This window comes from Carlito syrichta, unplaced genomic scaffold, assembly GCF_000164805.1.
Source record: "Carlito syrichta isolate Samal-C Ts95f unplaced genomic scaffold, Tarsius_syrichta-2.0.1 Scaffold316427, whole genome shotgun sequence".
NCBI lineage: Eukaryota > Metazoa > Chordata > Mammalia > Primates > Tarsiidae > Carlito > Carlito syrichta.
Window position 1 is genome coordinate 1,162,126 of NW_007260523.1, and position 25,239 is coordinate 1,187,364.

Here is a 25,239-nt window from a genome sequence, read left to right on the forward strand (position 1 = left end):
CACTCACCTCAGCCTCCCAAAGGCACGGGATTACAGGCTGAGCCACCGAGCCCGGCTTTTTTTGGGTTTTTTTGAATCAAAGTCTTACTCTGTTGTCCAAGATAGAGGGCAGTGGCACGATCGTGGCTCAACACAGTCTCGACTTCCTGAGCTCAGGCGATGGTGCTTCTGCCTCAGTTTCCTGAGTAGCTGGGACTACATGTATGTACCACCATGTTCGCTAACTTTTTTTATTTTTATTTTTGCTGGGACAAGGTCTCGCTACGTTGCCCAGGTTGGTCTTGAACTCCTGGGCTCAAGCAGCCATCCTGCCTCAGCCTCTCAAAGTGCTTGGATTACAGGCATGCGCCACCATACCCGGTCCTGTGTCGCATTTCTGAAAGATCACTTACTTGACTGTTGCATAGAAAATGAATTGTAGGAGAGAAGGAGTGAAGGCAGTGAAACCAATTAGGAGATGATTACTAGCCCAAGTGAGAAATAATAGGCATGAAATCAACAATCTCTAGGTCTCATGTCACCCACCTCTGAATTAGATGCGTTAATATGCATCTTCAAGTGTTCGATAATGATGATATTATTTTTAAAAGTAAAAAGGCTTGCATTAAAGTAATATTATAGTGGAACTGAATTTTGTTAATTAAGCAGATTGTTGTGTATGACTGTATCTCCTCTGGTCAATTCCTGCTGCCAGAACACAACCGTTGATTCAACAACCTGGTTTTATATCATTGGTTTATGAAATGGATAACAGCAATGTCCCACAACCCAAGAGTTAAAACCCATGAGCCACAAAAACCTGTGCAAAATCCATAAGGGAGGAGTGAGGTCTCATGTCTTCATGCTATTAAGTGTGTTCACATGTGTTTCAGCATAATTCTCACTCTGGTTTGTTTCTGTTCATTTTTAAGCTAAAGTTACAGTGCCCCCTGGAAGACCAGACTTTATTTTCTCACTCGAATTTAAAGCATTGCAAATATTTTATCTTGGGTGAACCTTCTCAGTACTTTCCTGAAAATATAGGGTTGACACTGAAGAATCAGGGAAATTTGCCCTGGGCGGCCCATAGCTCCATTCTCGGAATGTAAAAGATGAGTTTTGTGACCTTTTACACAGAGGGCAGTTGTAATTAGAGAGGAAAGAGAAAGACTGTCTGGATTAGGTAAATTTGTAGAGTCAACCTGGGTGAGGCTCAGTTGGACTCTCCCAAACATTCTTAAGATGCCATATTTCTAATTGCTCAGAGACCTCGGTCTGGCAATCTGGGTCTTAGTCTCTCCATGTCAGTGTCCTGTGCTGCCCTGATCCTGTGGTTACTTTCAAAAACACCTTGCATGAACATCAAATGCAGAACGTAACATAGTTCTGATGCTTTAATACTAGCACCAAAGTAGTACAGCAACTCTGTCTTCCAGAATGCCTCAGATATCCAGTCATAACTACTTCTCCTCCCTTCATTAGCCCAAGACTGAGTCAAAAGCATCCAGCCTGCTCTGGCCCCTCTCCTGTCTCCAGTGGTTTTTCAAGAAGACCAGGAAGACTCCTATTCCTAAGGACATTCTAGATGAATCATTCTCGCCCAAAGCTGATCTCCCCCAAGGGGACATTTGGCAATATCTAAAGGGGACATTTTTGGTTGTCACCATTTTGGAATGACACGATGTCACACCCGGAGTGAGATCAGGAAGACCCCTATTCCTAAGAAGGCTCTAGATCAATCATTCTCACCCAGAGTTGATTGCTCCTGAGGGGATATTTGGCAATATCTGGAGACATTTTTGGTTGTCACCATTGGAATGGCACAATGTCACAATTGGAGTGCTGCTGTCATTTACTTGGCAGAAGCCAGGGATGCTGCTAAATATCTTGCAATGCATCAAGGATCAGTTTCGTGGAAGACAATTTTTCCACAGATATTGGGGTGGAGGGAATATAGGCATTGTGTTTGCACTCCTATGAGAATCTAATGCCACCGCTGATCTGACAGATGGCAGAGCTCTGCTCAGCGACACTCGCCTCCTGCAACTTGGTTCCTACCAGTTCTGTCTGTGGACCAGGGTTTTGGGACCCCTGTTATAATGCACAGGACAGCCCTGTAACAAAGAATCTGGTACAATATGTCATAGTGCCAAGGTTGAAAAACCCAGTTCTAGATATATAAAAAGAGGCTTCGGTCTCAAAGGCAAAGTGGAAACTAACACAGGTGGAAGAATTATGGCCCCAAGGGGAAAAACCTAGGGCACTGGGATTTCAGAGTCTGCCTTTCCACTCCTTTTATCATTAGGGACTTTTACTGGAAAAAGTGACCAAGTCAAATAACACTATGACAAATGCCCTGCACAACAAAGGGATTTCCAAATCATTAAAGAGGATTGTATGGCCTGGCTCAGTGGCTCAGCCTGTAATCCCAGCACTTTGGGAGGCCGAGGAAAGTGGATTGCCTGAGCCTGCAGGTTTGAGACCAGCCCAGGCAACTTGGTGAGACCTCGTCCTTACAATAAATTTTAAAAAGTAGCTGGGCATGGTGGCTCATGCCTGTAGTTCCAGCTACTTGGAAGACTGAGGCTGAAGGATCACCTGAACACAGCAGGTTGAGGATGTGGTGGCCGTGAGCGTGCCACTGCACTCTAGCCTGAGTGACAGAGTGAGACTCCAACTAAAAAAAAAAAAAAAAAAATAGACCAGGCACGGTGGCTCATGCTTATTATCCCAGCACTTTGGGAGACCGAGATGAGAGGATTGCCTGAGACCCCGGGTTTGAGACCAGCCTGGGCAACTTGACGAGACCCCATCTCTACAATAAATAAAAAAATTAGCCGGGTGTGGTGGCACACACCTGTAGTCCCAACTACTTGGAAAGCTGAGGTGGAAGGATTGCCTGAGCCCAGCAGGTTGAGGCTGTGGTGGCCATGAGCATGCTACTGCACTCCAGCCTGGGTGACAGAGTGAGACCTCGACTCAATAAATAAATAAATAAATAAATAATAAAGAGGATTGTAAGAGATTGGGTCTGAGGTTCCTGCTCATCCAACTTAGCCTGCTGCTCTTAGCCCCTGCTTGAGTGAAAAATCATGGTCTAGAACAAGCTCCCACTCACCTGCCTCCTTCCTTCTCTATCTGCTCCCTTCCCTATCTGCTCCCTACCCTTTGCTTTTACAAACCAGATCCCAGTGTAGGGTGTTAGGTATCCAGGCTTCAAAAATTCCCCTGACCTGACCGGGTGTGGTGGCTCAAGCCTGTAATACCAGCACTTTGGTTGGCTCAGGCAAGAGGATGGCTTGAGCCCAGGAGTTCGAGATCAGTCTGAATAACATAGTGAGAGCTTATCTCTAAAAAAAAAAAATAAATAAATAAAAAAATTAGCTGAGGCTAGTGGCGCGTACCAGTAGATCCTACTACTCAGGAAACTAGGTGGAAGAATCACTACAGCCCAGGAGGTTGAGACTGCAGTGAGCCGTGATCATGCCATAGCACTCCAGACTGGACAAGGGAATGAGACTCTGACTCAAAAAAAAAAAAAAAATTAGGGAAGCCCCTTTCTCCTTATAACTCCTAATTAATTAAATGGTTCTTTATGAGAAACCATGAGGGAAAAATTCAGACAAGGAGCAATAAAAGGATTTTTCAGCAGTCTTCTATTTTCTCTCTTCAAAACTATATTATATAATAATCACATAAAACTAATTGCACCAATTTCTTGGCCTTCTGTTGGTAAGAATTTTTTTCTCGCGAAAGAGGAATGCTAAGGGATCTCCTTGTACCACCCTCACAGGAGTGGACAAAGAGGCTTGTCCCCAGTCAAGCTCCTTGACAGGACCTGCTACCACCTGGGGTAGGGAGAGGTCTGCTTCATAACCAGGGTGATGAACAGCCTTGGTGAAATCTAGTTACTGAAACTGCTGAGGGGAGGGGTGGGACTGGCAGTAGTGAGAATCTGCGGGGGGCAGGGGGGAGGGCACACTTCATCAACAAGGGTACCTGTAACAAAAATTTGTATACCTAACTCTGAATTGTATTCCACATCTTAAAAAAAAAAAAAGAAATCTAGTTACTACTTTTCTCTTTTCACCAGGCCCTGCAAAGTGGATTTCTTCTCAGAACAGAGTTAAGAACTGTACAGTTCATCTCAAAGGTCTGGTCTCTACACACACACACACACACACACACACACACACACACACACAAGCATTCTGCCCAATTTAACCATGATAAAGATAGAAAGGTATAAGCATATTATGAAATAGAAGACAATCACTTTTTTTCTAGGTACATTAGTAATGGTTGGGTTTTTTTGTGTAATTTATTTTATTTTATTTATTTATTTTGAGTCAGAGTCTCACTCCGTTGCCCAGGCTGGAGTGCAGTGGCACACTCACAGTCACCGCAGCCTTGACCTGTTGGGCTCCTGTGATCCTTCTACCTCAGCCTTCAAAGTAGCCAGAACCACAGGCATGTACCACCATGGTCAGCTAACTTTTGATTTATTATACAGGCGAGGTCTAACCAAGTTGCCTGGGATGACCTTGAACCCGCAGACTCAGGCAATCCACTCGCCTCGGCCTCCCAAAGTTCTGGGATTGCAGGCTGAGCCACCGAGCCCAGTCTATTTTATGTTTAAATAATGTAAGACTTTTGGCCCGATGCAGTGGCTCATACCTGTAATCCTAGCACTTTGGGAGACTGAGGTAGGAGGATTGCTTGAGCCCAGGAATTTGAGACCAATCTGAACAACATAGTGAGATCTCATCTCTATAAAAAACAATTTTTTTTAAGACTTTTTTTTTGGAACTAGGTCTTGCTGTGTTGCCTAGGCTGGTCTCAAACTCTGGTGTTCAAGCGATCTTTCCACCTTGAACTCTAGAGTAGCTGGGACTACTGGTGCTCATCACCATGCCTGGCAATTTCAGATATTTAAACAAGCTGCAGGAAGAGTAAAAAGAACTCCCATATTCCATTCTCCTAGGTTCCCCATTTGTTGATATCGCACCGCATTGGCTTTATCATTTTTGCTTTCTGTATATTCAAATTATTACTTTAAAAACTATTCAGAGCCGGGCTCGGTGGCTCAGCCTGTAATCCTGCGCCTTTGGGAGGCTGAGGTGAGTGGATTGCCTGAGCCCGCGGGTTCGAGACCCGCCTGGGCAGCGAGACCTCATCTCTACAAAAAATAAAAAAATTAGCCGGGTGTGGTAGCGCGCGCATGTAGTTCCAGCTACTTGGAGGGCTGAGGTGGAAGGATCGCCAGAGCCCAGCAGGTCGAGGCTGCGGTGGCCGGGAGCGGGTGGAGTCTGGGCGACAGAGTGAGACTCCAACTCAAACAACAACAACAACAACAAAAAACTATTCAATAGTCAGGTGCCTCTTACTTACTACACTTCCAAATATTTTGGTGTGTATTTCCCAAGACAAAGGACATGTTAGTGACATTTTGTCGAGCTTATCTTTTCCCAGTTGAAAAAAGGATGAATACTTGACAAGTGACTTAAAAGTCTGGGTCTGTTTGGATAGGCAAGGTGGCACATACCTGTAATCCTCGCATTTTGGGAGCCCAAGGTGGAAGAACTCCATGAACCTGGAATTCGAGACCAGCCTAGGCAACATAGTGAGACCTATCTCTACAAAAATAAAAAAATTAGCTGGTTGGGTGGTGTTTGCCTATAGCCTCAGCTATTTGAGAGGCTGAGGTGGAAGGATGGCCAGAGCCTAGGAGGTTGAGGCTGTGGTGAGTCATGATCATGCCACTGCACTCCACCCTATGTGACAGAGAAAGTCCCCAGTTAAAAAAAAAAGTTTAGGCCTGCAAAAGGTGATTTTCAAAGGATTTCCCAATACACCTGGGTTCAAATTCTGACTCTACTACTTTCCAGCAGTGTGACTTTGGATACCTACTTAAGTCTCAGTTTCTTCTTCTGTGAAGTGGGGATAATGATAATACCTCTCTCATAGGTTGGTGAGAATCAGATAAACTAAGTCACTAAACAAGACAGTCATGGATGGGTTTAACATATATAGCACCAAATTCAAAACAAAAGTGCCTCACTGTTTGCTACTATTACCGTTTTTTCTTCTCATTTTCTTGTAATTACTCACATTTATTATTCTCCAGTGTTCTCCCAACAAGTGTCTTTTCCAATGAAGCCCAGTCTCAGTCTTCATTGGTAGAGCTGTCATGGAACTGCAGTCTCCCTCATTTCTCTCTTCCATGCTCCACCCTTGCCCCTGCTCTCCCAGCACACACACATCCTGTCCTTCTGTTTAACTTATCCATGGCAAATTTAGGAATTTATAAGTATACTATGGAATAGAAAAAACAAAGAATCTTTTCTTATAAGGTTTTTAAAGTACCTGTGCTTTTTTTGAGTCAGGGTCTCACTGTTGTTCAGACTGCTAGAGTGCAGTGGCACTATCATGGCTCACCACAACCTCAACCTTCTGGGCTTAGGCGATCCTTCTGCCTTAGCCTACCGAGTTGCTGGGACTACAGGTATGCATCACCACACCCACCTAATTTTTTGATTTTTTTTTGTAGAGACAAGGACTGGCTGTGTTGCCTAGGCTGGTCTCGAACTCTTGGGTTCAAGCAATCCTTCTTCAGCCTCTCAAGTGCTGGGATTACAGGTGTGAGCCACAGCACCTAGTTTTAAAGTACCCATGCAGTGCAACCATGAAGAGTCTAGCATGTCTGAAGTCACAGGTCTCTTAACAAGTAATAAGCTATGATTTGAGTAATTACCACCAAAGAGAGGAAGATACCTGGCTTCTGGGTATATGAGTCAACCAGCTGGACTTTCCCTATGCATGGATAACTGGGTATTTGGTTAGTAAGGAAAAAGTAAAATGATTGTCTGGTCTAATATATACTTAGAATATTCCTGGTACTTCCACTAGATGTTTAGATATTTTCACTTCTAAGCATCTCTTTTTGAGAAACACACCTTTTAAAATTTGACAATAATAGCACATATTAATTAATCATTAATTATTAGCAATAGGTAGCCCCAAAGGAGAAGGCTGGAAGAAAGGCCTTGAAGCAGAAAGCTCTGATTTCAAGGGCCCCAGTTGCAACTGGGTTTTGTCTCCAGGAACCTGCTAAGCGTGCAGACCTTGGGAACAGTGTGGTTTTTGCTGAGCAACAGCTATGAGCCACCTGTGAACGAGGCAGGCTCTGCCAACAGCAGTTGCGACTGAATGTCAGAAGTAGTCTTCAGTGTCTCGCCTGTGGAACTTCTGCCGCTTCCAGAGATGCCTGCTTACTATTCCATGCTTTCAACCTTCCACAACTACTTGCCTGCAGGACCAGGACCAAACTCCAAGTAGAGCATATTTAGAGGTGATGTAGTTTGAATATTTGACCTCTCCAAACCTCATGCTGAAACGTGGTCCCCAATGTTGGAGGTGGGGCTTACTGGGAGGTGAGCAGGATCATGGGGGTGGATCCCTCGTGAATGGCTTGGCACTGTATTTACAGTCATGAGTGAGTTCTCACTCTATTGGTTCACACAAGGGTTGGTTGTTTAAAAGAGGCTGGCACCTCCATCTCTCTCTCTCATGATTCTGCTCTTGACATGTGACACACCTGTTTCCTCTCCACCTCTGCAATGATTGTAAGCTTCCTGAGGCCTCACCAGAAGCCCAGCAGATGCCAGTGCCATGCAGAACTGTGAGCCAAAATAAATCTCTTTTTTATAAATTACCCAGTCTCAGGTATTCCTTTATAATAATGCAGAATGAACTGATACAAGAGGGTTCTTTAAATCCGAGCCCCAAGCTGGGCTCGGTGGCTCAGTCTGCAATCCCGCATCTTGGGAGGCTGAGGTGAGTGGATTGCCTGAGCCCGCGGGTTCGAGACCCGCCTGGGCAACTTGGCGAGACCTCATCTCTACAATAAATCAAAAATTAGCCAGGCATGGTAGCACGTGCCTGTAGTTCCAGGTACTTGGAAGGCTGAGGCGGAAGGATCGCCGGAGCCCAGCAGGCGAGGCTGTGGTGGCCGGGAGCAGCCACTGCACTCCAGTCTGGGCAATAGAGTGAGACTCCAACTCAAAAAAATAAATAAAATAAATAAATAAATAAGTAAATCTGAGCCCCACGGCTCTCTTCCTTACCTCCTGTGTGCCCTTTATCCCCCGGCAACTCGTGCCTTCACCCGCGTGTTCCTTCTGTCTCAAGTCCCCTTCCCCACCTTGTTAACACCTGTCGACCCTTCAAAATTTAACTCGCCATGCCACCTCCCCCCATCTTCAGAGGTGAAATTGATTCTGTCCTTCCACAACTTGGTATATATCGCCATAATAGGTTTGATCACATTTTCTTGGGAGCAGCTCTAAGTTAGGACTATATTTACTTTTCTTTTTTTAAAAAAACAAGCTCTGCCGAGTTTTATTTTAAAGAACAATTTTGCATAATTTACTTTTCACCAGTCTGTTCTGGCATGCTTCTAATGATATCAGAATCACCTGGATCAATGATAGCCAGTGTGCATACTCTGTAGTATTTTCCACATGCTGTGCCCAATTCAATATTATTGCCACTGTAGTGATGGACACCAGTTTTGGCCAACATAGTGTAGTACTCTATTTTAGATTTCCTCAAAGCCGGGCAGTTGTTGGCGAGGATGACCAACTTGGCTTTGCCTTGTCGGATCATCTTCAGAGTCTGTTTGTACCCCAACACGTACTTTCCACTTTTCATAACGAGTTGGAGTCTTGAGTTGATGGACTCCAGTGACTTTTTAGTCTTCTTTGCGGCCACCATCTTCCTGCCTTAGGTGCCAGACGGCCCCCAACCAAAAGCAGCCGCCAAGATCTATATTTACTTTTCTTTGCATCCCCAGCACCTGGTCCAGTGTCAGGCACCCAACTGATGCTCAGTTAGGTTTTGTTGGGTTAAACTGGAAGGCATACCCAGGACAGGGACAGAGCTGCCTTGGCTGTGGCCCGTTTCTCCATTTCTGGCCCTTCTGTATCAACTAGGTGTTCAATAATAGTCAACGAGCATTCACAATGTGCACAGCCCTGTGCTGAACTACAGTTACACACATGTGTCAAAGTATGGGCACCTTAAAAACAAGAATTCTGCATCAGGCATGGTGGCTCACACCTGTAATCCCAGCATTTTAGGAGGCTGAGGTGGGAAAATTGCTGGAGCCCAGGAATTCGAGATCAGCCTGGGCAAAATAGTGAGACCTTATCTCTACAAAAAATAAAAAGTTAGCCGGGCGTGGTGGCACACTAGTGTCACCTAGTCTCAGCTACTTGGGAGACTGAGACAACAGATCGCCTGAGCCCAGGAGGTGGAGGCTGCAGTGAGCCATGATAGTGCCACTGCATTCCAGCATTCCAGTCTGAATGACAAAGTGAGATCTGGACACGAAAACAAAAAACAATAATTCCCAGTATAAGAGCGAATTTTTCTTTTTCTTTCTTTCTTTTTTTTAAGTTAGAGTCTCACTCTGTCGCCCAGGCTGGAGTGCAGTGGCACACTCACAGCCACCCCAGCGTTGATCTGTTGGGCTCGGGTGATCCTTCCGCCTCAGCCTTCCAAGTAGCTGGAACTACAGGCGCACGCTACCACTCCCAACTAATTTTTTGCTTATTTATTGTAGAGATGAGGTTTTACCAAGTTGCCTGGGCTGGTCTCGAACTTGTGGGCTCAGGCCATCCACTCGCCTCAGCCTCCCAAAGTGCTGGAATTACAGACTGAGCCACCGAGCCCAGTCAAGAGTAAGTTTTTCATATACAAATGTAGTGATTTCTAGGAGAAAAATGTACACTTTGTGTGTGCTAGTTTTGTTGATTTAAATTTCCAATATCCTCTCATATGGATTTTAAGATATAAATAAAATAATAAAAAATCAAAGTTAATTTAATAAGAACTTTTGTGTGTATGTGTGTTGGAGTCTCACTCTTGTCATCCAGGCTGGAATGCAGTGGGATGCTCATGGCCACCGCAGCCTCGACCTGCTGGGCTTAGGTGTTCCTTCCGCTCAGCCCTCCAAGTAGTAGGAACTACAGATGCATGCCATCACACCCGGCTAGCTTTTGTGATTTATTGTAGAGATGAGGTCTCAACAATTTGCCCAGGTTGGTCTTGAACCCCCGGGCTCAGGCAATCCTCTCACCTCAGCCTCCCAAAGTGCTGGGATTATAGGCTGAGCCACCGTGCCCGGCCAATAAGAACTTTAAATTAATAAGAACTTTAAATTAATATTCCTTTTTATTTTTTGAGTTGTAGTCTCACTCTGTCACCCAGGCTGGAGTGCAATGGCATACTCATGGCCACCGCAACCTTGACCTGCTGGGCTCAGGTGATTCTTCAGCTTCAGCCTTCCAAGTAGCTGAAACTACAGGCACACGTCACCACACCTGGCTAATTTTTTAATTTATTGTAGAGATGAGGTCTTGCCAAGCTGCCCAGGCAGGTCTTGAACCCATGAGCTCAGGCAATCCTCTCACTTCGGCCTCCTAAAGTGCTGGCATCATAGGTATGAGCTACCATGCCCAGACTAATATTCCCTTTTACTAGTCCAACCAATTATATTTTTTCTCTTGTTATTCAGATCGTTGCTCTACCCAACAAAAAATGTGCTGCTGCTGGTTAAAACAAAATAGAAATGACTATTCACTGGGCTAACCATCGTGATATAATGGCATCCATAACTGATTCTGAATCAAGCAGGGTAGACACACAGATGGGAGTAAAATACTTTTGTATATATTTTTTAAAAGGTCCATAATTTTTTTTTGAGTTGGAGTTTCACTCTGTTGCCCAGGCTGGAGTGCAGCAGCACACTCAAGGCCACCCTAAGCGTCAACCTGTCAGGCTCTGGCCATCCTTCTGCCTCAGTCTTCCAAATAGCTGGAACTACAGGTACACACTAACACACCTGGCTAATTTTTTGCTTATTGTAGAGATGAGGTCTAGCCAAGTTGCCTGGGCTGGTCTCAAACCTTTGGGCTCAGGCATTGCACTTTCCTCAGCCTCCCAAAGTGCTGGGATTACAGAATGAGCCATGGAGCTCCGCCTGCATCTAAATTGTTTTAACACAATAAAGAATAAGCATTAAGTTCACCACTGGCAAGTATTTCGACATTAGTAAGCATTCAGAAATGCATCACACATGCTCAGTAACATGTGCAATAACCAGTCCCAAATTCCTTCTGAGGGCACAACCCACAGAGGTCAAGTTGTGTGTGGGTGTGTTTAATTCAATCCAAATTAAGGACATCATATTCAAACTACCTTAAAAATATTAGAGTAGCCCACAACCTGACCAAACCACCACATTTAGAGTAACAAAGTGTTTAATCTTTGACTCCTAAAGTTGTTTCTCCTTAATGACTATTGAAATAAAGCCCCTGCCCTGGGAGAGCAGTCAGCCTGGATTTCTATTCTTGGGCTCAGTTTCTGCCCCTCACTGACGTCATCTGCCCATCAGGGTGTTTGAGGCACAAGGCCCTCTGTCCTCAGGAATGGCAGTGACATCATAGACCCAGAGTTCCCCCTGACCCTGAGTACTCCAGTTCCCAGGGACCTTCCTCCCTGGAATCTGGAATTAATTTTGTTAGGTCAGGGAAAGCCATGTGAACAATGAAGAGGGAGCGGATGGCAGGGTTGAGTGTCTGTGTCATCAGGCATCTGTCGCCCAGACTCCTCCCTGAGATCAATGGCTGCTCTGTGGGATGGGCAGCCATGGCTTTCTCCCCTGCAGGCCCCCCAGCTTGAAAAGCCAGCAAATTAATCCCTCCAACCCCCCCGCACACATTCTTTCCAACCTCTTTTTTCTTTTTCATGCCTGTGGAGAGCATGTGTCCAGACAAACAACAGTCCAAGATATCATCCAAGACTGCTGTAGTGCCAGCCCAAGATCCAGGAGTGGCACTAGGTACCTCGGGCCTCCAAGCAGGCCAGGCATGGGTGCCCAATAGACTGTCCACTTTGCTAGCATTCTGGAGGGCAGGAATGGTTTCTCCACCCCTCAGCTCTTAGCAAAGCACCTTAAATAGTGTTGTTACTCAACAAACAGTGATTCACTGAGTGAATATAAGCAGACCTTGCCATAGAGAATATTATATACTGGGCACAAACTGTAGGAAATAACCCTTTATCTTTTTAAATTTTTATTTTTATTTTTTTGAGTTGGAGTCTCACCTGTCGCCCAGGCTGGAGTGCAGTGGCACGCTCACGGCCACCCCAGTGTCGACCTGCTGGGCTCCGACGATCCTTGTGTCAGAACTACACATGGTGCACACTACCACGCCCGGCTAATTTTTAAAATTTTATTGTAGAGAAGAGGTCTCACCATGTTGTCCAGGCTGTTCTTGAACCTGCGGGCTCAGACAGTCCTCTCATCTCAGCCTTCCAAAGTGCTAGGATTACAGGTTGAGCCACCAAACCTGGCCTACATTTTTAAATTTTTTGAGTCAGAGTCTTACTCTGTCAACCAGGCTGGAGTGCAGGGGCATGCTCATAGCTACCATAGCCTCGACTTGCTGGGCTCAGGAGATCCTTCTGCCTCAGTCTTCCAAGTAGCTGGGACTACAGATTCGTGTCATCACGTCTGCCTAATTTTTTGATTTAATGGAGAGATGAGGTGTTGCTATATTGCCCAGGCTGGTCTTGAACAACTGAGCTCAGGCAATCCTCTCGCCTCTGTCTTCCAAAATGCTGGGATTACGGGTGTGAGCCACTGCACCCGTTGAAAATAACTCTTTATCTGATCCCCCTTCTTCCCACTTACAGAAACTGGTCTTTCCCCAGCAGCATGGAGCCCCCTGCTGGCCCCTGGCCCTGCATTTGGAACTCTAATTCAGCATCCTGGGCAGCTCCACATTCCAGCTTCTGTGCCCCATGCCCTTGGCTGGCTGCTACTTAGTAATCTGACACTGCTAATCACTAAACATGTGTGCATTTGATAAATGTTACCTGATCTATGACAAACACATGCATTTTAACAAAATCCCCAGCATCTCTCTCCAAAAGAGTGATTTTACCATGGGAATTTTAGTAACCTGTGTTAAGACAGGTTTTAAGACGGCTCACAGGAAGCAAGAAATTGAGTTTTCCTGGCTAGTTCTGGAATTTTAGTAACCTGTGTTAAGACAGATCCCTCTAGATTGGAGCCCTTAGGTTATACCTCAAAAGTAGTAGCCACAGGGTGATGTGGGCTAGGCTGGTCCCAGAAAGTAGACCCAGCTTCACCCTGCTCTATCTCAACTCCATATCCCCCACTCTACCCTGTGCCTGAGTCAGGGATTTCTTTTTTTTTTTTTTTTTTGAGTTGGAGTCTCACTCTGCCACCCACGCCACACCCAGGCTGGAATGCAGTGGCACGCTCCCAGTCACCACAGCCACGACCTGCTGGTCTCAGGCGATCCTTCTGCCTCAGCCTTCCAAGCAGCTGGAACTACAGGTGTGTGCTACCACACCTGGCTAATTTTTTTATTTTATTATAGAGGTGAGGTCTCACCATGTTGCCCAGACTGGTCTCGAACCCGTGGGCTCGGCAATCCTCTTGCCTCAGCCTCCCAAAGTGCTGGGATTACAGGCTTGACCCATCGCGCGCATGGCCGACCCAGGGATTTCTATGCACTCTCTGATCCCCTTCCTCACCACCTAAAGCCAAGTCGCCTCTTCCCAGTCTTTGGAAGCAGAGAAGCTCTTCGCAGTTGATTTCATTTCTCTCTCATTTTACTGACAGAAAGATGAAGACCCAGAGCCTGCCTAAGAGAGTACCAAGGGTTGGAAACGGATTCATGGAACCCCACCCCAAGTCTACTGACCCCTTTTGTCATTGGCCAAGGGATAGGTTCCTGCCCAGGTTAATGCCAGGAGCTACTCAAAGATTCTCAACTAGTTTCCAAAATGAAACTTTAAAAAAAAAATTAGCATCAGCTGTGAGCTGGATACTATGATGAGCATTAGAGACACAGATGGAACGCCCAATGTATGAGACAGATACGTAAATAGACAAATACAATATGGCATCATAGGAGTTGCAATAATAGCCACAAATTCCTAAGTGTTGTTTATAGACCAGGCACTGTTCCATAGGCTTTACCACTAGTTAATTCAAGACAGAGGTAAGCTTGCGGTAGTATGGAAGCTCTGAGGTCCACTGGCGCAGTGGGAAACTGAGCCTCCGATCCCCGATACCTTCCCTGGGCTAACCAGGTCTCTCTCACCTCCCAGTGGGCCCCAGGACCCCAGTAACACAACTTGAACCCTGAATCCTAAGGGGCCTCTGTAGTTCCAGCTACTTGGAAGGCTAAGGCAGGGGCCTCCAACCTGAAGTTCTCTTGCCTGTTTGTAGACCCAGCCTATCTGCTAGAAAAAAAGTCCAGGACAGATAGGCAAACAGATCTCTCTGTCTTGAGGCTGGAGAAGGGAGGACGCAGGAGGGATGCAGAGGTGACGGTTCACAGGAAGCGAGGAATTGAGTTTTCCTGGCTAGTTTTGGAGCTCCAAAACCAGAGAGGAGTCATTTTGTTCTCCCTGAGAAAGGAAATCTCCCAAACAGGGTGTTGGGGAGGAATTTCTGAGGGTGGAGTCTCTAGAACTGAAAAAGGAGGGGTGAGGGAGGCCAGGGTAGTGGAATCTTTGCACGATCCTCCTCTCCCTGGGAAAAGCCCCATGTCCTTCCTGCCTCAAGTGAGCCAGAGGCCACGGGCTCCATCTGCTGAGGGCTTGCAGAGACACACACCACACAAGCTGACCTCTACTTTTTAACCTACTTTTTAACCTTTACTCTGCTTCCTCAAATCGAACACGGGAGAAGAGGATGTTTCTGACCCAGAAACATCCATATCGGCGTGGTCTGGGGCTTGGGGGCCTGGGGCAGAAAAGAGCCAAGGGTAAAGAAGTGCAAGCCAGCTAAGAATTCTTAAAGTCACCTTGTTGGCCGGGAGCAGTGGCCCAAGCCTGTAATCCCAGCACTTTGGGAGGCCGAGGCAAGAGGAATGCCTGAGCCCAGGGGTTCGAGAACAACCTGGGCAATTTGGTGAGACCTTGTATCTACAATAAATCAAAAAATTAGCCGGGTGTGGTGGCACATGCCTGTAGTTCCAGCTACTTGGGGGGCTAAGGTAGAAGGATCGCCTGAGCCCAGCAGGTTGAGGCTGCGGTGGCCGGAGCATGCCACTGCACTCCAGCCTGGGCGACAGGGTGAGACTTCCAATTAAAAAAAAAAAAAAAGTCACCGTGTTGTTGTTATTATTTTTGAATCATCGTATCAGCTCCACTGGGGGTGGTACCATTAAGCACAATTGACAGGTGAAAAGTTAAGGACTTACCTTATTACCTTATTATTATAGTTCAAAAAAGAACTGATTGTTTAAAACAGGCTGGCACCCCCTTCCCTCTCTTGCTTCTACCCTTACCACGTGACACGCCTGCTTCCTCGCTGCCCTCTACCATAATTGTAAGCTTCCAGCGGCCTCACCAGAATGCTGACGCCATGCAGAACTGTGAGCCAAAATAAACCTCTTCTCTTTATAAATTGCCCAGTGTTGGCTGGGCGCCGTGGCTCACACCTGTAATCCCAGGACTTTGTGAGGTTGAGGCAAGAGGTTTGAGACCTGAGCCCAGGAGTTGGAGAGTAGTCTGGGCAACTTGGCGAGACATTGTCTCTACAAAAAAATAAAGGAATTAGTTGGGCACGGTGGCATTCGCCTGTAGATCCAGCTACTCAGGAGGCGGAAGCAGAAGGATCACTTGAGCCCAGCAGGTCGAGGCTACAGTGGCCGTGATCATGGTATTGTACTCCAGCCTGGGTGACAGAGTGAGACTTCAACACACACACCCACACAAAATTGCCCAGTGCCAAGTATTCCTTGATAGCAGTGCAGAAATAATGAATACACTGCCTCTGTCCTGCTGCTGCTGAAATGGAAGGAGAGGAGAGTAGCGAGCAGAGGAGAGAAAGGAGAAGAGAGAGAGAGAAACCATCTCACTTCCCTTCTTTCACAAAAACACCTCACATCTCAGCCCTCTTCATGCTGGCAAAGTCTAGTCCTCTCTCTGCCTTTCCAAGTTGTGTTGCTTGGGGCAAATCACCTCCTATCTGAAACTTAGGTTCCTTCTCTATAAAACTGGGTTAATAGGAATAACACTGCAAGATTAGGACAGGTTCAAAGGGATCTAGAAGTCTAGTCTGATCTGTAAGTGTATGCCAAAACAAAAATGCCCATCCTTCATCCCACCAGAGATAAGCCTCTAATTTTAAACTAATTCCAGAAACCTCTTTCCCCAGATACACAAAGGATAAATTCTTTCCTCCAGTTTTCTTTTGCTCTATCTTTTATGGGGTATATGGTGCTAAATATACATGAGAAAGAACTAAGAGAAAAAGGAAGAGAGGAAGCCTCACAGCCTGGGGTATAAAAAGGAGTTTATTTAGGTGAGTGAGAGAGCTTTGAGAATGATGTAAGGAATTTGAATAGAAATGGAAATAAGATTTTAATTAATGTTACTTAGATTATATATTTGAATGCCTTTAAAATCCATGGTAAAGATGAAGTTCAGGATTCATTTTATTTTTATTTATTTATATTTTAGAGTCAGAGTCTCACTCTGTCACCCAGCTGGAGTACAGTGACATGATCATGGCTCATTGCAGCCTCAACCTCTTGGGTTCAGGTGATCCTTCCAACTCAGTCTCCTGAATAGCTGAGACTACAGGTGCCACACCTGGCTAATTTTTTGTGTGTGTGATATTTTGAAGAGATAGGGTCTCACTATGTTGTCTAGGTTGGTCTTAAACTTCTGGGCTCAAGCAATCCTCCCACTTCAGCCTCCCAAAGTGCTAGGATTACAGGCGTGAGCCACCACAACTAGCTAGAATTCCTTTTAAAGTACAAGTAAAGATTAAACTGACTTTCCTGAATATGATACCCATCTGAGACTGAGCTATGTGGGTTTCTGGATGTATATGGGTTACAAATATGAGGGATAGTGTCATTTTATTTTATTTTTTATTTTAAAGATGTGGAGTACAATTCAGGATTAAATATACAAGTGGTCATTGTACAGGTAATGTTTGATAGTATCATTTAAAAAAAAATTTTTTTTTTTGAGTTGGAGTCTCACTCTGTCACCCAGGCTGGAGTGCAGTGGCACACTCATGGCCACCCCGGCATTGAACTGCTGGACTCCAGCAATCCTTCCACTTCAACCTTCCAAGTAGCTGAAACTACAGGCGTGCACTACCACACCTGGCTAATTTTTTATTTATTGTAGAGATGAGGTCTCGTCAAGTTGCCCAGGTTGATCTCGAAGCCACGGGCTCAGGCAATCCACTTGCCTCGGCCTCCCAAAATCCTGGGATTACAGGCTGAGCCCCCAAGTCCAGCAAATTTTTTTTTAAACCAAACAATGGTTATGGAAGATAGTATCACAAGACTATGAGAACCTTAAGGGGAGAACATGATAAAGATGAAATTCAGGATTCCTTACACCAGGGTATGGTGGACCCTGTGCTCTACTTCACTGGTCTGTGCTGCACCTGTAGCCTTGAGGCTTAAGGAACCACTGAAACCATTTAGGGCTAGGCACCTCCTTCTCATCCAGCACTATCCTCCACCACCTGCCCTATCCAGCTTGGCAGAGTTCTCCCTCCTCTTTCTCCTGCTCCTCCAAAGCAGGGCCTGTTCCAACTGCCGTCCCCAACTGGGAGTGCCCACAGATCACCAGACCAACAGAGTCTACAGACTGAGCAGCAGCAGCTGTCAGGAGACCAATGATCCTCCACCTGGGTCCCAATGGCCCCTGGAGCACCATCTGGAGCCTAAACTCTTCTCCTTACTCAAATCACAGGGTGAAATGTTCAGGCCCACACAGCAAAGCCTAAGCACCATCTGGACACTCGAGACTATTTAAGGTCCATTCTCGTGACTTAAAATACCATCTGTCTGCTGACTTCTCCCAAGTTTGCATTACCTTGCAGACCTCTCCTCTGAGCCTTAATCTCAGAAATCTAGTCATCTGCTTAACATTTCTCCCTTAGCTGGTTCTTACAAATATCTCAGCACATACAAAACTTGATTATTGATAGTCATGCCTAAATCTGCACTTCCCGCCACCATGATGACACTACCCAGCACCCAACTGCTGCAGCCGGAAACCTGGGAGTGATCCTCGCTTCCACCCGCCCCGCAACCCCCGCATCCACGCTGTCAACAGCCTCTCAAATTGCCAGAGTCAGCTGGGCATGGTGGCTAATGACTGTAATCCCAGAATTTTGGGAGGTTGAGGTGGGAGGATTGCTTGAGGCCAGGAGTCAAGATCAGCCTAGACAACATAGTGAGACCCCTGGCTCTTCAAAAGAATAAGAACAATAAGATAAAATAAAATAAAATGAAATCTCGCCGGGCTCGGTGGCTCAGCCTGTAATCCCACACTTTGGGAGGCCAAGGTGAGTGAATTGCCTGAGCCTGCGGGTTCGAGACCCGCCTAGGCAACTTGGTGAAATCTCATCTCTACAATAAATCAAAAAATCAGCCGGGCGTGGTAGTACACGCCTATAGTTCCAGCTACTCGGAAGGCTGAGGCGGAAGGATCGCTGGAGCCCAGCAGGTCGAGGCTGCGGTGGCCGGGAGCGGCCACTGCACTCCAATCTGGGCGACAGAGTGAGACTCCAACTCAAAAAAATAAAATAAAATAAAATAAAATCTCCACTACCACCCTAGATGACCCTGTCTTGTCTAGATGACCAAGGGGTGGAGCTTAGAGAGCGAGGTTGGAAAGCAAACACATTTAAACACGTGTGGAGCCTTGCTGCTGCCACACTCATGTCTTTGTTGCTTGGGATCAAAACTCAAAATGAATCTGAGAATGGAAAGAACTGGACCCCACTACCCTCTGGCGACTCTGGAAAGAGGCACAGATTCCAGCACCAGCGGGAGATGCTCTGTTAGCATGGATGAACATATTTAGGCAGAACGAGCATCAAAGAGCATCCGAGATGCCATCTTCTCTACAACCTGCCCCCAACCCTGGTCATCCTTGCTTCTGATGACATGGGGAACACACCTGACAAAGGTCTATGTGAAACCTCATTCAAAGAGGACGAGTTCTTTCCTCCTGGGAAAGAGGCCACATATGAAAGGGACAAGGAAACGAGAAAGGCAGGAGGTGAGGAAGCCTCAGAGGCTGGGACAGAAGGAGAACTTACTTAGGCAAATGGAGGGAGAGGTTTGAAATGAGCCCAAGTGGGATACCAGTTAGCTGAGAATCGAGAGCTTGGGGGCTGCTGGGGGTATTTCCATAGAGTGGGTCAAGAGGCCCAGTGCTAGAAGCTTCAGGGAGGATGCTCCAAACTGGGGATGGAGGAAGTGGCATCACGATGAGAGCTGTGATGAGGGCAGGACTGAGAAGGGGAGGTCCCTAGCTCCCCCAGAGAAACACTCCTTGCTCTTGCCCAGGGTAAGGGAATGGATGCCAACGTACAGGAGTGCAGCAGGTGCCAGCAGCAAATCAGCATTGGGCAGATGCCCCTGCTTCAACATCAGGAAGACATGTGGAATTCTGAGCACATCCAGGAGAAGAAAGGGGAGGGGGAGAATTCGGAAACTGCTGAGAGAGTATCTAAAAGAGAGTATCAGGACGGCCATGTTGTTCGCATCGACGTGGAGAAACAGACTTTCATGAGCTAAGGCGGGCTTCATCACGGTATAAACACAATTATATGTTTGCACATGGAACTGCTTGGGAAATTTCCCACTTATGACATGTAAATCCAATTATACCACTGCCCTTTCTTAAAATAAATACCAAATCCCTTACTTCGACTCAAAAGGCCCTGCATGATCTTGCTTCTACCTTCTCCATCCTCAGTTCAAGCCTCTCTTCTGACACCACTAAACGCCAATCACTTGGGCTTTCTTAGGTTCCTTCTATGGCTCTAAGCTCTTCCTTTGTTCAGACCTGCTCTCCATCTTCTTCCTTTTCTTTTTCTTTTTTTTATTTTTGAGTCAGTGGTCTCACTCTGTTGCCCATGCTGGAGTGCAATGTCATGATCACAGCTCACCACAGCCTCGACCTCCTGGGCTCAAGAGATCTTCCTGCCTCAGCCTCCCAAGTAGGTGGAGCTACAGGCATGCACCACCATGACTGGCTAATTTTTTTATTTTTTGCTATGTTGTCCAGGCTGGTCTTCAACTTTTGGGCTCAAGCAATCCTGACTCAGCCTCCCTGAGTGCTGGGATTATAGACGTAAGCCACCATGCCTGGCTTCCTCCTTTTCTTTTTTCTTTTTTTGAGTTGGAGTCTCACTCTGTCGCCCAGGCTGGAGTGCAGTGGCATGCCCATGGCCACTGCAGCCTCCACCTGCTGGGCTCAGAGGATCCTTCCACCTCAGCCTTCCAAGTTATAGGAACTACAGGCACGCGCTACCCCACTCAGCTAATTCTCAGACCACTTTCCAAATGGTTTCCCCATGCCATCCTTCATCTCAGCACCTTGCTGTCCTCCTCCTAGTGCTCCACACTATCTACTTCTCTTTCTTTTTTGCTTGCTACCTGTCTCCCCCACTAGATTTAAACTCCTTGGGGGCAGGGACTTAGCCTTTCCTTCCATCACCACGACACACCCAGCTCCCAGCACTGTGTATAGTAGGTGCTTGATAAATGTGTGTTGAATGAATGCATCTCTGGACTCCCCCAGGACTCACCCAGTCGAGTATCTGATGCAGAGCAAATGTGGGTTCAATGACTCTGGTTCAGCCAAGCAGTCCCCGAGGTTACCCCAAGGAACGCAGAATTCACACCCAGTGGGTACAGAGTATATAACTAGGGGGTCATGGTCCAGGACTCCCGTTTTGCTCTCCTCCATCCTATCTACTAAAGGGGGGAAGGGGGATACCTCATCTAGCTCAGTCCCTTGATTCTCTGAGTGAGAAACTTGAGGCCCAGTGGCATGAACTGACTGGCCCATTACTTAGTGGTGGAGCTGAACCCAGCACCTCAGCTTCCCAATCCCTCTTCATTCTCCACACATGTGGAAGTTTCAGCCTCAATTCAATTTCTTGCTCAGCATAGAAAAGGGATTTTATTCTCTCTCCTTCAACTGAATGCAAACATGGCCAATTCGTAAAAGAACTAAAATTCATAAATACTCTGGAGAAATACATACATTTATCTGCATGAAAAATGGAAAAATGAAAAGTGTCATGTTCTTTAGAGACCCAAGACCATTTTTAAGGTTTTTTTGGAGCTTTGTTCATGCTGTAATGGCTTGACTGAGGAAAGTACTCCAGAAACCTCTAGAGAAAATGGCTCAATAGACCTGAGATTTTACACTGGAGCTGAAGCAACTTTTTATATAAAACTCTTGGCCGGGCTTGGTGGCTCAGCCTGTAATCCCAGCACTTTGGGAGGCTGAGGCAAGTGGATTGCCTGAGCCCATGGGTTTGAGACCAGCCCAGGCAACTTGGCGAGACCTCATCTCTATAATAAATCCAAAATTAGCCAGGCATGGTAGTTTGCGCCTGTAGTTCCGGCCACTAGGAAGGCTGAGGCGAAAGGATCACCAAAGCCTAGCAAGTTGATGCTGGGGTGGTTCTGAGTGTGTCAAAAAAATAAAAATAAAACTCTCTTTCATCTCATATTATTTCCTTATAGGAATATTTTACACATAACTAAACAGATAAGTCTATTGTTTCTGTTTTGTTTTTGTTTTTTTGAATTGGGGTCTCACTCTGTCACCCAGGTTGGAGTGCAGTGGCACCAACATGGCTTATTACAGTCTCAACCTGCTGGGCTCAGGTGATCCATCTTCCTCAGCCTTCCTCAGCCTTCCAAGTTGGAGCCACAGACATGCGCCACCATGCCTGGCTAATATTTTCTATTTTCTGTAGAGACAAGGTCTTGCTATATTGCCCAGGCTGCTCTCAATCTCCCGGGCTCAAGCAATCCTCCTGCCTCAGCCTCCCAAAGTGCTGGGATTACAGGCATGAGCCGCTGCACCCATCCTGTTTTGTTTTGTGAATGTAATGTCAGTGTGCTTTGGATATTAAAAGAGCTACCACCTTTTCTGCTCTCACACTCAAACAATACTTAAATCCTGTGCTACGATGGTCCACCCTAAGAGGGCAGTGGGTTTTACATCCTCACTATTGGCCCGCATATAGTACATAGTTCACCACACATAGTAGGTGCTCAAAAAAGAAATATTGACCGAGCATCTGTTTTATCCTGGTAGCTTGGGTGCAGACGTTCAGAGGTAGACCAAACAGACCTGGGGGAGGGAGAGACAACACATAGGTGTTTAAGCTTTTGCACAAACACACACAGAAATGCAAATCAAGAAAAGTGGTGTGACAGAAATGAGCAGAATTCAGTAATCAGGCCTGCAGGAGACAAGGGAGAACTATTTAGATATGGTTGTCAGAGAGGTGATGTTGGAAGAATCATCTTACTCTGAGGTATGAATGAGGAGGAGGACCCAGGGGCAGAGATTTGGGAGCTCAGTTTTCCGAGTGGAGAGAGCAGCATATGCAAAGACAGGGATAGGGAAGAGCTTGGTGTGTTTTAGAACAGAGTCTATGTCTCTGTAGCAGCAGCAGGTACCGTAGCATGCTGGGCATGCTCTAAGGGAAATGTAAAGTCTTAGGGGGAGTTAAGAAGAGGAATGATATGGTCTTACTTATGAAAAGCACCCTGGGTGGGAGGGGAATGGATTGAGAACTAGTGGAACAAGTCTGCAGCGGGCAAGTGGAGATGGAAGGAAGGGATGGGTTTAAGACACATGTTGGAGGAAGGTTCACCAGGTGAGCAGAAGCTCCGGTTGCAGGGGTCCGGGAAGGACTGGAAAGCCAGGTGGATGGAAAAGGACAGGAAAAGAGCTGAGAGAAAGATGATGGGATTAGTGTCAGATCACACAACACTGGAGGAAAAGAGTAGGGACAGCCAGCCCCATCACCATCTCCCAAGTCTTCATAGCACTTCTTTAAAAACAGGAAAATGGAGACAAAAAATGGTGAGGTAACTTCTCTCAGTTCACATGGCAAATTATGCTTTGGCTCAAGAATCACCAATCCAGCAGCCAAATGTGCCATATTTGTAGGCATTTCCTTGTTACCTCAGCAGTTCACTTACACCAGTGCTTCTTACTGTCTCTGTCCCCAAAACTCTTCCCAAATTCAGATCTCTGTACATAGCATAGACCAGTATTTTTCAGAATCATTTCCATAGAGTGGTGGGTGGGGGTGAGGGAAAAGCAGGGTTGAGGGCGGGCAAGGGATGGAGGTGGGTAGGGGTGAGTGGCTGAAGAACAGTGGCTGCTAGTCAATTGTGTCTAAATTTAAAAAAGAAAAAAGAAGAGAAGCAGGGCTGTGTATCCACAGCACAGAGTTCCCTGTTCTTACACCCTAGGTGAGTCTCCATGCCACAAGGACATTTCAGAGTCATTTGGATGATCTCTTGGGAGTGATGCCTGGAGAACTGGAAATGAAAGCAGTCCTTCTGGCTGCTGGCTTCCTCTCTGCCCTGGGAAGCTACGGCTTTCCACTCTCTCCTCCCTGGCCCTGTCTGTTCCTGTCGCCCGTGGCTTCAGGGGAACTGGCACTGAGATGCTCTCTCACCCGTATCCTCTCCAGCTCAGCAGGCAGCTTTCCTGCCAAATCTCTAGGGCGGTGGCTGGTGGCTCGTCCACATCAGCTGCCCCCACAGTTTCTAGGGCTGGTGGGAGGTTGCTCCCACCAGCACTCTAGCCAGCAAGGAGAAAGGGGTTGTGTGAGGGGATCATCACCTGGTCTCAGAGCTGAAGGCCACACAGCACTGCAGCTGGACTGCAGCCCCTAAAACACACTGAGTCGGCAGGTCCCTGGAAAGGGGGAGAGGCTGGACACCACGGGCCAGGACCCTGGTTTCCTGGCTCGCTCCCCCATCTGCTCTGCCCCTTGTCCTCTCCAGGGATGGTAGGAGCTATGCTTTCTTTGGACATAGTCTGAGATCAGCAAAATATGGACCCCTAAAGAACATTTTGGAAAGAGGCTTTATGGTGCTAAAAGTTAATGAGCTCCTCTAAGAGAGTCCTCTTCTGGAATTTGCCATCTCTGCCTCCCCGTCACTGCTTCTTGGCCAAAGGACACTGTCCTTCAGTCCTTTCTGAGGGAGAAGGAGACCAGGGCAAAGCCCTGGCCAGCCCCTGGCTGAGTCAGCATGGCCACTGCTGAGCTGGCCAATAGGTTTGGTGTCAGGAGCTAGCCATCCTCCTGGCTCCCGTTAGGTGACCTGTCTCTGGGTGCCCTGACTCCTGTTCTTCCCAGCTCCAACCCCCAGTACCATGTGAATGATGTTCTGCAGCAGAAAACCTTTTGCCTCCTGTGGGGAGCTCTTGTGGAATGTCTACCCCACCTACAGTGTCTCCTAGACTGACTTGTAGACCCACAATGATAGGAGTTGGCAGACCTCTTGTAAAATATGACCCTACTATCTGCCCTCAGTTGATTGTACTAGAAGAGCCAATATGAATCCTTTCCCTTATATTTGGATTGGAGGACAAAGAGACAGAGAAACATGGAGACAGAGAGATGTGGTCCTTCTGTGGGGTTGTGCTTGGCCATTTTTGTACATCTTGAGGTACAGAGGAAGCAAGTCAGTGAAACTAGCAAACAGTGAATCAGACACCCAGATGAAGGCAAAAATGAAAGATAAAAATACTTCAAGCGTTCCTCATAGCTTTCCAAATTTGGGTTCCTAGCCTCCCTGAGGCCCATTTCTGCTCAAGGTGGTTCATGATTATCTAGAAAGTCCCTCTTCTCACTAAAGCGATTTCTATCCCCACCAACGTAGACCAGAGAAACAGTAACACTACTGTCTTTCCCTCGTTCTAGCAGGCATCATCAACTTTAATAATTTGTGTGTGTTTGTGTGTGTTTAGGAAAAACAATGCCAAATTGAAAATAAATATTGTTGGTTGTAAGATTTATTGCAATTCCAAAAATGTTCAACATGAAAAGCACCTATCTTATTATAGCATTGAGGAAATTGGATACTTCAACCATAAACTCCTTGATCATGACTTTGTGTGTGTGTGTGTGTGTGTGTGTGTGTGTGTGTTGGAGTCTCACTCTGTTGCCCAGGCTGCAATGCAGTGGCACACTCATGGCCACCCCAGTGTCAACCTGCTGGGCTCTGGAGATCCTTTTACCTCAGCCTTCCAAGTAGCTGGAACTACAGGTGCGCACTACCACGCCCGGCTAATTTTTTATTTATTGTAGAGACAAGGTCTTGCCAAGTTGCC

The 25,239-nt window shown here is 46.5% G+C and overlaps 2 protein-coding genes across 3 annotated transcripts in view; both read right to left on the reverse strand.

The window, feature by feature from the left end:
- Positions 1–25,239, reverse strand: part of NMNAT2 (nicotinamide nucleotide adenylyltransferase 2) — a 187,901-nt gene that overhangs the window by 74,133 nt on the left and 88,529 nt on the right. The window lies entirely within an intron of this gene.
- On the reverse strand, positions 8,406–8,800 carry LOC103276966 (60S ribosomal protein L30-like). Its single transcript, XM_008074416.2, has one exon. It carries the CDS (start codon positions 8,752–8,754, stop codon positions 8,407–8,409), a length of 348 nt encoding a protein of 115 aa, XP_008072607.1. The 5' UTR covers positions 8,755–8,800; the 3' UTR covers position 8,406.